Source organism: Acomys russatus, chromosome 10 (genome assembly GCF_903995435.1).
Source record: "Acomys russatus chromosome 10, mAcoRus1.1, whole genome shotgun sequence".
Lineage (NCBI taxonomy): Eukaryota > Metazoa > Chordata > Mammalia > Rodentia > Muridae > Acomys > Acomys russatus.
Genome location: NC_067146.1, coordinates 34103872 through 34117797, shown reverse-complemented (window position 1 = coordinate 34117797; position 13926 = coordinate 34103872). Strand labels below are relative to the sequence as shown.

The 13926-nt window shown below is 40.6% G+C and overlaps 1 protein-coding gene across 1 annotated transcript in view; it reads right to left on the bottom strand.

Moving 5' to 3' along the window:
- Window positions 1–8889: 8889 nt before the first annotated feature.
- Pon3 (paraoxonase 3) overlaps window positions 8890–13926 on the bottom strand; it is a 28756-nt gene continuing 23719 nt past the window's right edge. Inside the window, exon 9 of the mRNA XM_051151967.1 lies at window positions 8890–9435. Within this exon, the coding sequence (XP_051007924.1) occupies window positions 9277–9435 (159 nt within the window). The 3' untranslated portion in view covers window positions 8890–9276. The remainder of the gene's footprint in view (window positions 9436–13926) is intronic.

The window sequence follows — 13926 nt, the reverse complement described above, 5'->3', positions numbered from 1 at the left end:
TCCCTCCCTAGGTAGAAGGTAGAAGTTGTATTCCTTAGTCTTCAAAACAAGAGTGCAGGATGTAATTTTGCTTCCTTAAGTCAGTAGGACTTGAGGAGAACTCAGAACCAATTAATGGAAGGAAGAGGCTGTGTCATAAACAAGTCTTTGCTGGGTTGAACCATCGATGCAAGAATACATCTGGGTGCTAGTGTGTGGAAGGCTCTTTGTTGTCTAGCCCTCACTTGCCGGTCCTGGATGTGTTTACTCTCCCACTGGTGGTGTATGAGGTTTCCTGTATCCCCACATCCCCATTAACACCTGCCGATACTGGCCTTTTAATGTTCACTGGCCTGGTAGGTATAAAGCAATTGGCACTTTTCTGACTACTAAGGGTTCTGAGAAGCTTTCATATGCTTCACTTCCCCCTTTTCTGTAAATTGCTTCTTCGCACCATCTACCTGCTGTTCCTTGGGGTTAATATCTCCTCTTTATTATTGTCAAGAGTGCCTAATGCACTACCTTTTAATATCCTGTCAGCTTCTGGATCCTTCTTATTTTGGTACTCATCTATTCTCTTGCCTCAGAGTGAGAGAGGGTACCTAGCATCTCATAAAACTCCCCTATATTTCCAATTGTCATGCTCCCTATATTTCCTAGAAGCCACCAATGCCAACCCCCTTTGTGTTCTGTTTTGACTTAACCACCTATGCACGCAGCCCCAAACAATACTGCTCAGTTTTGCCTCTTTTGGAAGCCCCAAAATAAAGATCTACTACGCAGATTCATTTTCCCCCACTCTCCACTCTCTGCGTTACATATAGGCTGTACCCATGTTTTTAAGTGTGGCTCTACCTGTACTGGGCACTGCTGTACAGATTATCATTGCATTCCTTTGCCCACCCTATGGGCGCAGTGGTTTCTAGCATTTAATTTTGGCTTCATGTCAATGTCTTAAATTCTTTAGTGATCATAGAATTATACAAAGATTTTCAAACTCTTTTATTAAAACCTTATATTTTTGCAAAGAATAACATGCATGAAAATTAACCAGGCTCCAAGTCTAGGAATCTCAACAAACTTCTATAGAGTTAGAACAGCCAATCTGAAGCTGAGAGGCTCCAGGTTGGGTTTTACACTTTCACTATTTAATGACTTCTTATGCTCTTACCTATCACCAAATAACAGGAAAAACCCGTGGTAGACTTTCACCTAGAAAAACAATTAGCTTCACGTCCTCTTCTGTGGCTCCTGTCCACTACCTACACTCAGTCCTCCTTCGTCACCTAACGGTAAGCCTTCCTTGTTCTCCTTTCTACATGTTTCACTGGACGCACATGTCCAGTTTTTTTTTTTTTTACATATTTACACACACATAATAGGCTAGCACATTTGCTGCTGCTTTATTCACTATAGCAAGGAAACGGAACCAACTCTTTCTGAGTCAGTTTTAAGATTCAAAAGAGGCGCAGTAGTGCACGCCTGTAATCCCAGCACTCGGGGAGGCAAAGGCAGGTGGATCTCTGTGAGTTCGAGGCTAACTTGGTATACAAAATGAATCCAAGACAGCCAAGACTACACAGAGAAACCCCATCTTGAAAAACAAAACAAAACAAACAAACAAACAAACAAAAGACTATGGTAGAGAAACCATTAAAACCCCTCCTTTCTGAGCACAAGGCTAAAGTTACTTCTTCCAGCTAGCTTCCCACTTCCTGTCTGACTGAGAGGCTCTCACGAGAGAACAGCAATACAGGTAGTGCAAACCATTCTAGATTGGTCTAAAGACACAGAACTGTCTACCCACACATCGTTTTCCTTTGCAGAATGTGAGTAAGCCAAAGAAATGGTAATACATTTGGTTTTTCTTGTTTTGTTTGTTTGTTTGTTTTTGGTTTTGGTTTTTTTTTTAGAGGGGGCAGGTGTGGCTTGGTTTTGCTTGTTTTTTGAGACAGGGCTTCTCTGTGTAACCCTGGCTGTCCTAGAATTCACTCAGTAGGCCAGGCTGGCCTGGAACTCAAAAAGATCCCTCTGCCTCTGCTTCCCTGCTGGGATTAAAGGTGTGCAGCACCATCACCTGGCTGGTGAGCTGGTTTTGATAGCGAAGATAACGGCATTGCCGCCCCCATCCCCCGCCCGCCCCCTCAATGGGCGTGAGGACCAAACTTTTCCCAATGAGTTGAGACAGTCATCTGGGGTCTCTAACACCTTTTTCTTTCACAGTGCTGAAGTTTAAACCCCAGCTGTGTGTCTGCCACTACATTCTCAGGCCTTTAATTTTTCTTCTTCTTCTTTTTTTTTTTTCACTTTGAAATATGGTCTTGACCAAAGCTGGCCCCAAATCCCAGTTGCCTAAGATTCAACAGTGTCATATGATAAGCACTGTTCTTTCAGTCATATAAATGAATGCTTTTAATTGTCCACCCAACTATAGGCTGTAGTTACTATTACTGCCTCAATTTTAGGTTTGTTAGATGGTAATTGCAAATGGTAAATGATAGACACTTCCACCCATCATCTCTTCTTTGGCCCATGGGTTATCTAAAAATGCTACTTAATTTTCCAATGAATTTCCAGTAGCTTCAAAATAAAAAAATTTAATAGAATTATTAGAAAATTGAGCCAGAATTCAGTTGATTTGTCTCCAGAAAATCAACATATATTATTGTCTTTATTGCCTACCCAGTATGGATTCAATATTTGTGTATATTCTTTTTGAGTTAGAAAAAAAATGTGTGCACTCAATTGTGTGGTACAAACTAGTATTACGTTAAATCTCCTGGATAAAGTTTATATTGTCATTATATATATATATATATACACACACACATATATATATAGTGTATATATATATGTTTGTACTAATGTTTGCACTAATACCTAATGAATACAATTAAAATCAGTGCTCTATTATTATAATTTATGTTTTCATTCTTGTAGCTCTGTAAGTCTTCCTGTATTTAACCATTTCATTACAGATAAGGTGACCATTTTTCAGCTCACTCTTGAAAGCTGGAAAAATGACTCAGTGGTTAAGAACGTGTACGGCTTTTGTAAGGACCACAGGTCCATTCTTAGCATCCACACTGTGCTGACCACAACCTTTTGTAACTCAAACTCCAAAATATCTGCTACCTTCTTCTGGATTCTGAAGGTATCACCACACACACTTGATACACACACACAAACACACACACACACACAGAGAGAGAGAGAGAGAGAGAGAGAGAGAGAGAGAGAGAGAGAGAGAGAGAGAGAGAAGTAAAAACCCAAATCTGTTCAAACAAAATCCAAAACTCTCTAAAGTCATTTTATCTTCAGAGAGTTCCTTTCTGTCCATGGTGATATTTCCTTCTTGATGATGCAGCCTCTTTCCACCTTTGACTTTTTCTAATGTCTTTGGATTTGATACTCTGCATTTTTTTTTAAATCAAGATATGGTGTGTATTTCTAATTTGCAATATGATTTTTTTCCAAATTCTTTTTTTTTTTTTTCATTCCTTTCTTCTCAGATTCTAATTTGTCACAAGCTAAATCGTCTGGTTTAGCCGTTGTGTCTCTTTCAGATGTCCATCTCTGTTTTTTCCTGTTAAGTGTACCATTTCTATTGCACAGAGTATCTCATGGGCTACCTCTCATTTCACTGTCTCTATCTCTGTATCATCTCTGGTTAAATTTGTCCATTTTCTTCCCACCTCCTCCATTTTTCCCTCATCCCCTTCCTTTCCTGTTTTGGTATTTTAGTCTAAAGTCCTAAAAACTGACTGGAAAAGTTTGGAAATGAGTCTATACTATCCTCTACACAACTCACTCAGCCACCGGTTGCCTTATGTGAGCAGACTTTGACACTGTATTTTCTGGCAGTCTGCATAACCTCAATGGTCACAAATTATTTGCCTTTAGAAAATTCAGTCATGGGCACTGAGTGACTTCAATGTCTTAGAAGTCACTGTTACCAAATTGTTCGATAGAGAAAGACCTCTTGGGTGCTTTGAAAGTAAATAGTGAAAAATCTATGCCTCATATTGCAAGAGCCTTCACAAATACATATTTGTATAATTTTCAAACTGTTATATTCTAAGGTGTTTTGTTATTATTATATTGTTATTATTCAGATTTAAATTTCTCCTATTTTATTTTATCCAACCCAAGCACATATTTTCCAGGGCATTTGGGTTTATTGGGTTATTTTCCTTGCTATTCTTTGAGTTTAAGCTTGTCTTTTATTTCTTTAACATTGTCAGCTTGGTTGTCAATGCTGTCTTATCATTCCAATATATATGAGGTCTTTGTAAGCCTTCTTGTGCTATAATTTGCTTTTACTGTTCTTATTTATGTAACCCCTTTCCTTTTTCATAAATACCCACTCATTTTCCTTGGTAAATTTTATAGGGTTTTCTTAATACATAGTATAAAGCCACAAGAGGACTTGTATTTGTTTCTGCCAGGTAAGAGATAGTACACTAACTTGGCCTAAGTAAGCTCATAACTTGATTTTTTAAAAACATTTTTATAGCTTGACATTTTTATTGCTCTATTGTAGTATAAGGAAATTTGTAAAATAGTGCTGCTGCTGCTGCTGCTGCTGCTGCTGCAGCTGCTGCTGGGTGGTCTCTTGCCTTGCTCCCGGAAGGGAGGGGTTGGTTTTACTTCATAGTCATGTTGAAAAAGATTGGGAGGGAAGCTGAGAACTCAGAAAGTTTACTCAATTCTATTGTCTTAGAAAGGATTGCAGAGTTGGCGAGGTACTTAAAAGTTTGTGGATAGAAGTTGAAGTGCTTGGAAAACAAAAAGAGCCAGTGGGAGGACAGCAGGGCTCAGGCTTGATTTCAGACACAGGAAATTGCTGGCACAATGAAAGAGGGAAGCAAACCAGGCTGGAAGGCAGACGGCCGCCCCGCCCTGCTCCACGCAGTTTTGCTGCCAGGTGCCCAGAGCACCTCTGTGAGGCGAGGGCCCTGGAAAAGCAGGAGGATGTACAGAGACCAGAGACAACTGGTTAGTGCTGAGCCAAGTGCACCACCGGTGGAGTTGCCTGGGGCTACACAGGCACCTCTAGCCTTCTTAGTCTTTGTGTAGCATATGCCTGCTAACAATGGTGGTCATGCTTATAATGAGTTGACACTGCGTCAATAGAAATGCTAGATTTAAAGCACTGTATTGTAAGGCTTGCATTCTCCATTTATTAAAAAAATATTATATAACTGGGTTATGCAACATAGGTTATTCCCCAAGATTGGAAGGGATTGGTATCAGTTGTGCTAGAAACTGGTTAACAATTACACTATATAAAAAAATTTAAATGTACATATGTACGGTTTGCTATGTGATGTTTTGAAGCAGTATACCTTAAGCATATTAAATTATACTATATTTAAGTCAGGATAAAAATATCTATTTTCTCAAACATTTGCCATTCTGGGTGGTGGAAACATTGAGATTTCGGAAATACCAGAGCATTTTTGTTATCTACAGCAATCCCTTTGGGTAATAATACCCTTAAACTCCTTCACTCTACCTAACTGCAACTTAGAACTCAACGATTAGCCCCTCAGCATCTGTCCTCTCTTGGTCTCTGGTACCACTATTCTGCTCACTACTTCTCAGGGCTCTTGAGATGGGTTTTGATCATTCAGTGGGAATCTGAGCTCCAGCTCTGAATGATGAAAGGTGTATGGTTATCACCTCTCACCAACATCCAGTGTCTTCCTTCTGTTTTTCTCAAGGCCAAGGCAACTGTCCTGTTAGGCTTCTGGGAGTATAAGGTGGAGATAGTTGGCACTTACACTGACCTTAGCTGGATAATCAGTTCTTTGAAGCCTAAGGTTTTCTAGGAGGTAGTTCACTGTCACACTCCACGTGGATTTAACTTATGTTTCTTTTGTTCAGTAAAGCCTTAATAGACAAATCTTAAGTGATCCAGTAGATGCGAGGGTTAGAGATCAAAAAATACCATTAGAGCTTTTGAAATGGACTGAATTATAGGTATGCATAGCTTTATTACTTTTATTCTGAGTCTTCTTGATAACTGCACTTTGTGCATGCAGGAAGGTATGCGGGCTTGTGTATCTACGTATGTGAAGATCAGAAAACAACCTCTGGTGTTGCTCGGTAGGCATCAAGCACATTTTACTTTCTTCTGTCTGTCGTTTGAGACAGAGTTTCTCACTGGACTGAAGTTCACCAATTAAGCTAGGCCGTCAGCCAGGAATCTACTTTCCCAGTGCTGGGATTACAAACACACACCACCACACCTAGCATTTTTTTTTTTTTTTAAATGTGGGTGTTGAGTGTTGGGTGTTGGATGTTGGGTTTCAGACCATACCAAAGTGGTCTTGGCCTCCCAGGTCCTCCTAGCATCTCTTGGTCCTTACCTGATGCAGGGTGTGGCTTCTACCCTGAATTTTCCAGCCCAGGGGCAGGGGGTTCCTTTGACTTTATAATCCAAGCTTTTTGCTTGCCCCTCTCCTCGCTTTTTCTTTATCTCTCCTTCTTTTCTTCTCCTCCTCCCTCTCTCTTTTCATACTTTTCTCCTCAGCACTGCCTCCTCCTGCATGGCGCCCAAGAGCTGCTCCCAACAAACCTGCATTTAGACACTATAACTGCATCTCGCAATTGACTCATTCCTGTGTTTCAGCCATTGGAGATCAAACTTAGCTCCTCGTGCTTGCAAGGCAAACAGTGAACAACTAAGCACCACACAACATTTAGCCATGTTTTGAAACTTAAAATATGGCAGCTGCCTGTAATATTTAACTGGGCTATTCCTTCTGTGAAGCAGCGAAACTTATAGAATCTTAATGGCTGAATCAGAAATGATTACAGAGGCTGAAAGAGAACTATTTTATCCTTGTACAAACTTTCAGCTAAGCAGTGCTCTTTAGAATATAAATAGTTCTCCTTACTTCCTCATCACTAGAAATGCCATGTTGGATGGGTTGACGGGACTCTGGCCAGCTCTAATGTGGCAAGCATGGCTTTGGCAGGGCTCTCTCTTCTCTTCTATTCCCCTGCCTTGCTAAAATCTATTAAATCGCATTTCTAAAGCTAGATCCCTTCCCTATTAGCTCTATCCCACAATTTGGCCATTTCCTCCTCCCAAGGCTGACTACCAAGGTCCAGCAATCAAAGTATTGAAGTCCATCGATCAAAACCCTTTTGGCTTGTTTGCAGGCAGTTTTCTGGTCCAGCCATCTCAGGAACAAGTTCCGTCTTGCTGGCAGGGTCAAAACTGAGTTCAAATTCCCAGGCCCCAGAACCCAACTCTTCTCCTGTTTCTTCAGGGTTTTTCATGTTTGTCTGTTAGCCAGTAAAGAATGTAGAAGGTGAAAGTCGGACTCCACTCTCCACTCAACTGTAAAGAACATCCTGTCCATCGGTTAGATCTGGGTAGGGGTTTGAAGTTTACTGCACGTATTGTCCTTGGCTGGTGCGGTGCCCCATATTTGATCATGTCCTGTGGATGGGGAGGCCTGGTGACACTCAAAGGAAGGATAGCAAGCTACCAAGAAGAGACTTGATACCCTATGAGCATAGCCAGGGGGAGGAGGTCCCCTAAGTTACAGTCAGAGGGGAAGGGAGTAAGGGGAAAATGGGAGGGAGAGAGGAATGGGTGGATACAAGGGATGGGGTAGCAATTGAGATCTAATATGAATAAATTAATAAAATATATTTAAAAAAGAAAAACATAAAAAAAAAAAGGATGTAGAGGGAAGTTGCCATTATCCGTTCCCTAAGCTAAGGCACATGGGTTGGAAATGTGTTGCCTGTCTTAACTTAATGAACTACGCGCAGCTTACCCACCCCTTGTTTCCTGATCCTAAATTCCGTGTCAGAGTCCAGGACTCTGTATAAAGAGCTGATTCAAGGGTCCTGAAACCATGTGACCTGGAAAGGTGCAGCCACTCATGTTTACTTCTTTGCTTAGGCCCTTACGTCAAAATATGATTGGTCAGCGCAACAGCCCACCCTGCTCCTGTTCCTGTCCTTTAAAAACGTTGTACAATCTCCCTTCCGGGCGCTGTTCGGATCCCGAAATGGCCACCTCCCTGTATGTGAAAAAAATAAAGCTTGCATTTTAAGCTTCTGTCTCTGAAGTGAATTTTCTCAGCTTGCACCCTAAATCCAACAGGCTCACCTAAATTAACACACCCAATTAAAATTAAACACCTCATATCCACACGGGGTTTCCCGTTTTACCTTTGTAAACTGCCCTTTGCCTATGGGTCAGGTCTGTCTCCTCTCTATTTAGGCAGTCCTTAGCTCCTCTGGGACATTACATCTTCCTGTTCTTCCTTGTCCCCTTTCCCTCTTTCCCTTCTCCCTCTATCTCCTATTTTTGTCCCTTATCCCTGCGTTCTGTCCATCTGGAGCAAATAAATCTCCTTTGTGCTGAGAACTTGGTCTTGGGGTGTCTTAAACTGACTCCTAGGTTTGTTGGTTTGCTTGCTTGCTTATGAAGAAAAGAATGTCTTTATTTATTCTCATCAAATAAGTTTAGATTTATCCTTAGAAATGCCATTTGACCATAATAATTTTGTTCATTTTAAAGTTATGGGTGCCAATCAGCTGGAGGCTGCTTATGAATTGTATATTGAGGTAACTAGCAGAAAAGCTGAAAATGGCTGAAGATAGTAGCCCCAAGACCCTATCTTCTATTCAGAGCCACGAAGATTTGTGGCACTCACAATGGGAGTATCAGTATCAACGAGGCTTTATTCAAATGAATACAACAGCTCAGCAGGCCTTAAGCTAGCAGATGAGGCTTGTGTATTTCCAGATATCCTGTTCCCTGTATGGCTATATTTTGGGGCAAGGCCATGTCCAAAGCAGTCTCGGGATGAGGGTTATATATAGGTTAGGATACTTGACTGGAAGATGACATACCACACAAGAAAGAAAACAGAATAAGAATTTTTAACAATTAATTTCTTTACTAGTGTGGACTACAGAAGATTCAGAACATCACAGTTGTAGGAGGTAATATTGATGAACATTTACCAAGGGCCACAAATCTAAGTGAGCAGGAGCCCTAAGTGGTCACAGCCTACATGTCCCATGGTATACAGAATGTTGGGCATGCTCAAAGACTGAGAACAGTTGGGTTTCTGGTTGCCTTGATGCTAACTTGACTCTTGCTTTCAAGGACATAAGTTTCTGTACTCCTTTACTTTTCTCCATAAGAAAAGCCATATACACTTTCACTGGCAATTGTAAATACTTACAGTTCCATTTAGCATACAATTACAATTTTACTTTTGTCATATATAAAGGTTTTTTTTTTTTTTTAAGAAAGATTTAGAGTTCACAATACAGAGTTTTGTGAAATATAGTGCCTATGAGCATTTTCTTTTGATACACAGAAGCCACAGTGCTGGCCTGCAGTACAGAGCCATTGTTCTCATAGACCGTGCTCACCCTGGGATTATCTGACAAAGAATCCTGGATGCGTAGGACCTGTCAAGAGAAGACATTCATTAGTGCACTGTCCAGGAAAAGCTGCCTAGAGATGTTTCGTTTCCCAAGAATTCCGGGACAAATGCATATTCTCAGAAACTAGTAAACTAAAAATTTGAAGTCTATCTGAAAGGTACGAATGTGCTAACAGCATCTATGCGCTAACATAGTCTAGCTATTAACATTGGTCAGATTCCTTAGTAGAGCCCTACAGGGGGTTGATAATGCAGCCATTCCTAGAGAAGAAGCTTGGGTCCCATAAACACGTTTCTAACTCCCAAGTTGGCAGCAGTTCCCTGTCTTTGTCTATGCTGTTGACTGAGCCTCTAGCCCCAGGAGAAAATCCCAGGGCAAGATGACCAAAAGACACTTAGCTAGCCCAACCTGGTAGTCAAGAGGGGGTGTCCGTCACTGCTAATGGGCCCCATATCTGTGAAGCAGCTAAGAAACAGAAAGGAAGTGCAGAAGTTTGGAGGCACCAGCTGCCTAGCTAGGCCTGTTATTGATGCCCAGGATTAGCACACCCAGCTTTGGTAGTCAGCAAACACACAAGCTCTCTCTCGGGTTTCCTAGGAACTTGGATAAAGTTCACAGGATGGGGGTGGGGAATGGCAAAGAAAGAAATCAAAGGAAAAGAGCCAGTCACTGATCTCTTGCAACAACAGACTGGAGCTTCAGGTTGTTGCTGTTGTTTTAATGTGTTTCCTTTAATTTTTGTTTTGAGTTTAAGCTTCAGCAACTTTGTTGCAAGTTTGAAACATGAAAAATGCTGAAGCTTGGGGCTCATGCAGAAAGCACAAGACTCTCCTGAGTGGTGAGGTATCAGTACCTCTGGATTAGTAAATCTTATCTGGAATAAACAGGTGTTAAATTGCTAAAAGACAGAAGCAGATCTCTAACAAGATTTCAATTGTCTCCCAGTGATATTTGCATTCCCTTTGTGCTGGGGAGTTTTATGTCAACTATTGACACAAGCTAGAGTTATCTGAAAGGAAGGAAGCTCAGCTGAGAAAATGCCTCCATAAGATCTGCTGTCGAGCATTTTCTTAATTAGTAATTGATGGTGGAAGTCCCAGAACACGGTGGGTGGTACCATCCCAGGGCTGATGGTTCTGGGTTCCATAACAAAGCAGCTGCAAGCCATGAGGAGCAAGCCGGTAAGCAGCATCCCTCTATGGCCTGAGTCAGCTCCTGTCTCCAGTTCCTGCCTTTTATGAGTTCCTATCCTGACTTCCTTTGATGATGAATGGCAATTTGGAAGTGTAAACTGACTAAACCCTCTCCTTCCCAAGGTGCTTTTGTCCTGGTGTTTCATCACAGCAACAGTTACCTTTAAAGCACCTTAAGCCACCTTTAAAGCAGACACTGTGGCTCTGAAAGCTCTGTCTTCCCTAGGAAGGCAGCAGGGTGTATACTTAGGTAATTAATTTGATGCCTTCTCAAGTCTCTGATGGGGTTGAAGACCAGGTAGTTTAGTTTTGCAATTAAGCTTAGTTGTTTAGGGGTTAAGATGTTTCTAGGTCTAGATAGATGTTTTAAGTTGATAATAATGAGATATGATAGATATTGATTTACATTCAGAATTTTAGACACACAAAGATAGGAAAGATGTTTTCTTCAAGGCTCCCAAATACAAATAGCCGAAACACTATGAATGTAACATTTATATCATTCCTGATTGTTTCATATTTCTTCTTGCTATAGGTAGTTTATTGTATATATGTTCAATAATAGAAATGTATATATAATTTTTAAAAAATATTTCACTAAAAATAAAAATTCAAAAAAAGAAAAAAAGAAAGAAAGAAAAAGAATTACCCCAATTGCTAATTGGGGTAATGATTCTTCGCATTCTAGGTGTAAGTTGCATTCTGGGACAAAGTTAAATTATGTTGACTTAATAAATACCAAAGTCCATGGGGTTTTTCTAAGTCTCCTTGAGAGCTTCCAAGTTGTAGGAAGACGGAAGTGAACTACATGATTCTTATTCATTGGATGAATATGTTAGCTCTTATTTAAACTACAAGACAGAATCTAGAATTTCTGTATGTAGAACAACAGCTCTATCCATACAAAGACACTTGGGTTGTCTTACATCTTTAAAAATGCTTTAAAGGAGAAATCTATTACTTTCACATTTGATGTGCTTTTTATTTATTTTATATAAATGTAGATGTGAAAAAATTAATAATGAAACTCCATAAATATATGTCATGCTGTAGATAGCTCTATATAATAGGCATCAGCAATATAAAAAGGCTGGCGGGCAGATAGCAAGTATGTGATTGAAGGTTTGTATTCACTCCCTACTTCCACAATGTAATTGCAGAGTACAAGTTGATCTACTTTGCTGAAACTTATTATTTCATTTTTATTTAATTTTTGAGAGTTTCATACATGAATACCATATTAACATTATTTCTAGCCTCATTCTCTCCAACCTGACTCATCCTTTATCCCTCACTCCCTCTCAAATTCATCATCTCTTCTTCTTTGATTATTTCTGTTACATGTGGATACACACCTTCTTTATTCTGTTACTTGCATGTGTGCTTGCACACACACACACACACACACACACACACACACACACTGCTGACATACATGTGTTTAGGGTTGACCACCTGGGATTGGATAACCTATAAGAAGACTCATACTGTCTCTGTTAGCCTCCATGAAACACCAACCAAAGAGCATGCATGAGCTGGCCCTAGGCCCCCTACACATATGTAACTCATGGACAGTTTGATTTTCATGTGGGTCCCCTAGTAAGTTGAGAGGGGGCTGTCTACGACCTGGACTCTGTTGCTTGCTTTAGATCACTTTGCCTTAACTGGGCTGCCTTGTGTGGCCTCAGCGGATAAGGAGGAGCTCAGTCCTGATGTAACTTGATGTGCTGGGGCAGGTTGGTCTGAGGACATGGGGAGAGGAGGAGAGGAGGAAGAGAGTAGGAGGGAGGGAAGGAGAAGAGCAAAGGGATGGGGCTACAATCAGGATGTAAAGTGAATATATATACACTAAAAATAAAGTAAAACAAACAAGGCTCATACCTGGAAAAACCTGATTCTCCTTTTCTCAGCAGCCATTGATTGGCTGCAGCTCTTCATCTAGGGGTGGAGACTTTGTACAATTTCCCATCCACACTGACATGCCAACTGCTGTTGTCATTATCTGGTTCTTATTTGTAATATCGTTGAGAGATTACTGGGAAACTGCACCCACAAAGTCTTAACAATACGATTGCCTTAAACATCCCTTGATGCTCTTTTAAAGAGTTCATGACTGTTGTGTTAATTTCAAAGAAAAATAATTAAAACCCAGCCACATTTCTCAGTAGAAATTAGTCCTCCTAGGTCAATGAACAGCTAAGATTTGAATCTCGGTCTCTCAATCCACCAAACACATCACACCATTCTTCAAACCACATTTTCCTCTCTTTCTCTGCCTGTAACCCAAGACCTGACCACACCTTTGCACAGCAGTCATAATCCTCTTTACTCAAAGATGCTTTTCTTCTACATAACTTACCATCTGTGTAATATGTTCCTTTTACTTATCGTTTAGTGTCTGTCCTTCTGTCCCCCTAAGAATAGGGCCCTTGTATGGGTTGTTTTGTATATTTGTTTAAAGTTTCATTTTACTGCGTCCAAGTACAGGCACACACATGCTGCATCACTTGCAGAGATCAGGGGGGAATCTTTCAGCAAGTGATTCTTGCCTTCCATGGTGAGACCTAGGATCGAACTCAGGTGAGGGTTGTGTGGCAACTGTCTTTACCATCTCATCAGTCTCTATCTCTCTCTCTTTCTCTCTCTCTCTCTCTCTCTCTCTCTCTCTCTCTCTGTGTGTGTGTGTGTGTGTGTGTGTGTGTTGTTGTTGTTGTTATTGTTTGAGACAAGATTTCTCTGTGTAGACTTGGCTGTCCTGGACCCACTTTAGAAACCAAGCTAGGAACTTGCAGAGATCTGTCAATCTCCCTGAGTGCTGGGATTAGAGGTGTGTGCCTCCACACCCAGATGCCTGTGTCTGTTTTATTTTCTGGTGTAGCCCAAGCACTAGAACAATAGCTGGCAAAATGTAAATGTCAGTAAATAAATCTTTCCAAGTACATGTGAAAGAATTTGTAGTTGTAGCTAAACTCGATGAAAGCTTCCAGATTATTCTTCTTAAACCCAATGACATATTTAATGCACTTTCCTATGTAAATGGTTTAATGCTACAGATAATTCAATGGTTCTCACTTTAGAAAATATACTTTAAAAACTTTAAAATAAAACACTCTTGAATATGATCATAAGTTAGAATTCATCTACTTCAGGGACTACTGTCCTTCAAACACTTTCTGCAGGCTTGTGCTCAACAAATAAAGGCGGTTCTGTGCATGTCTCCATCTTTGCTCTCCTGCAGGAGCTTCTGAGAGCCTGCCTGCTAGCTGGAGACACAGTAGGACAATCAACATCAATATGAATTATCAAGCTCATCTTTCCTCAT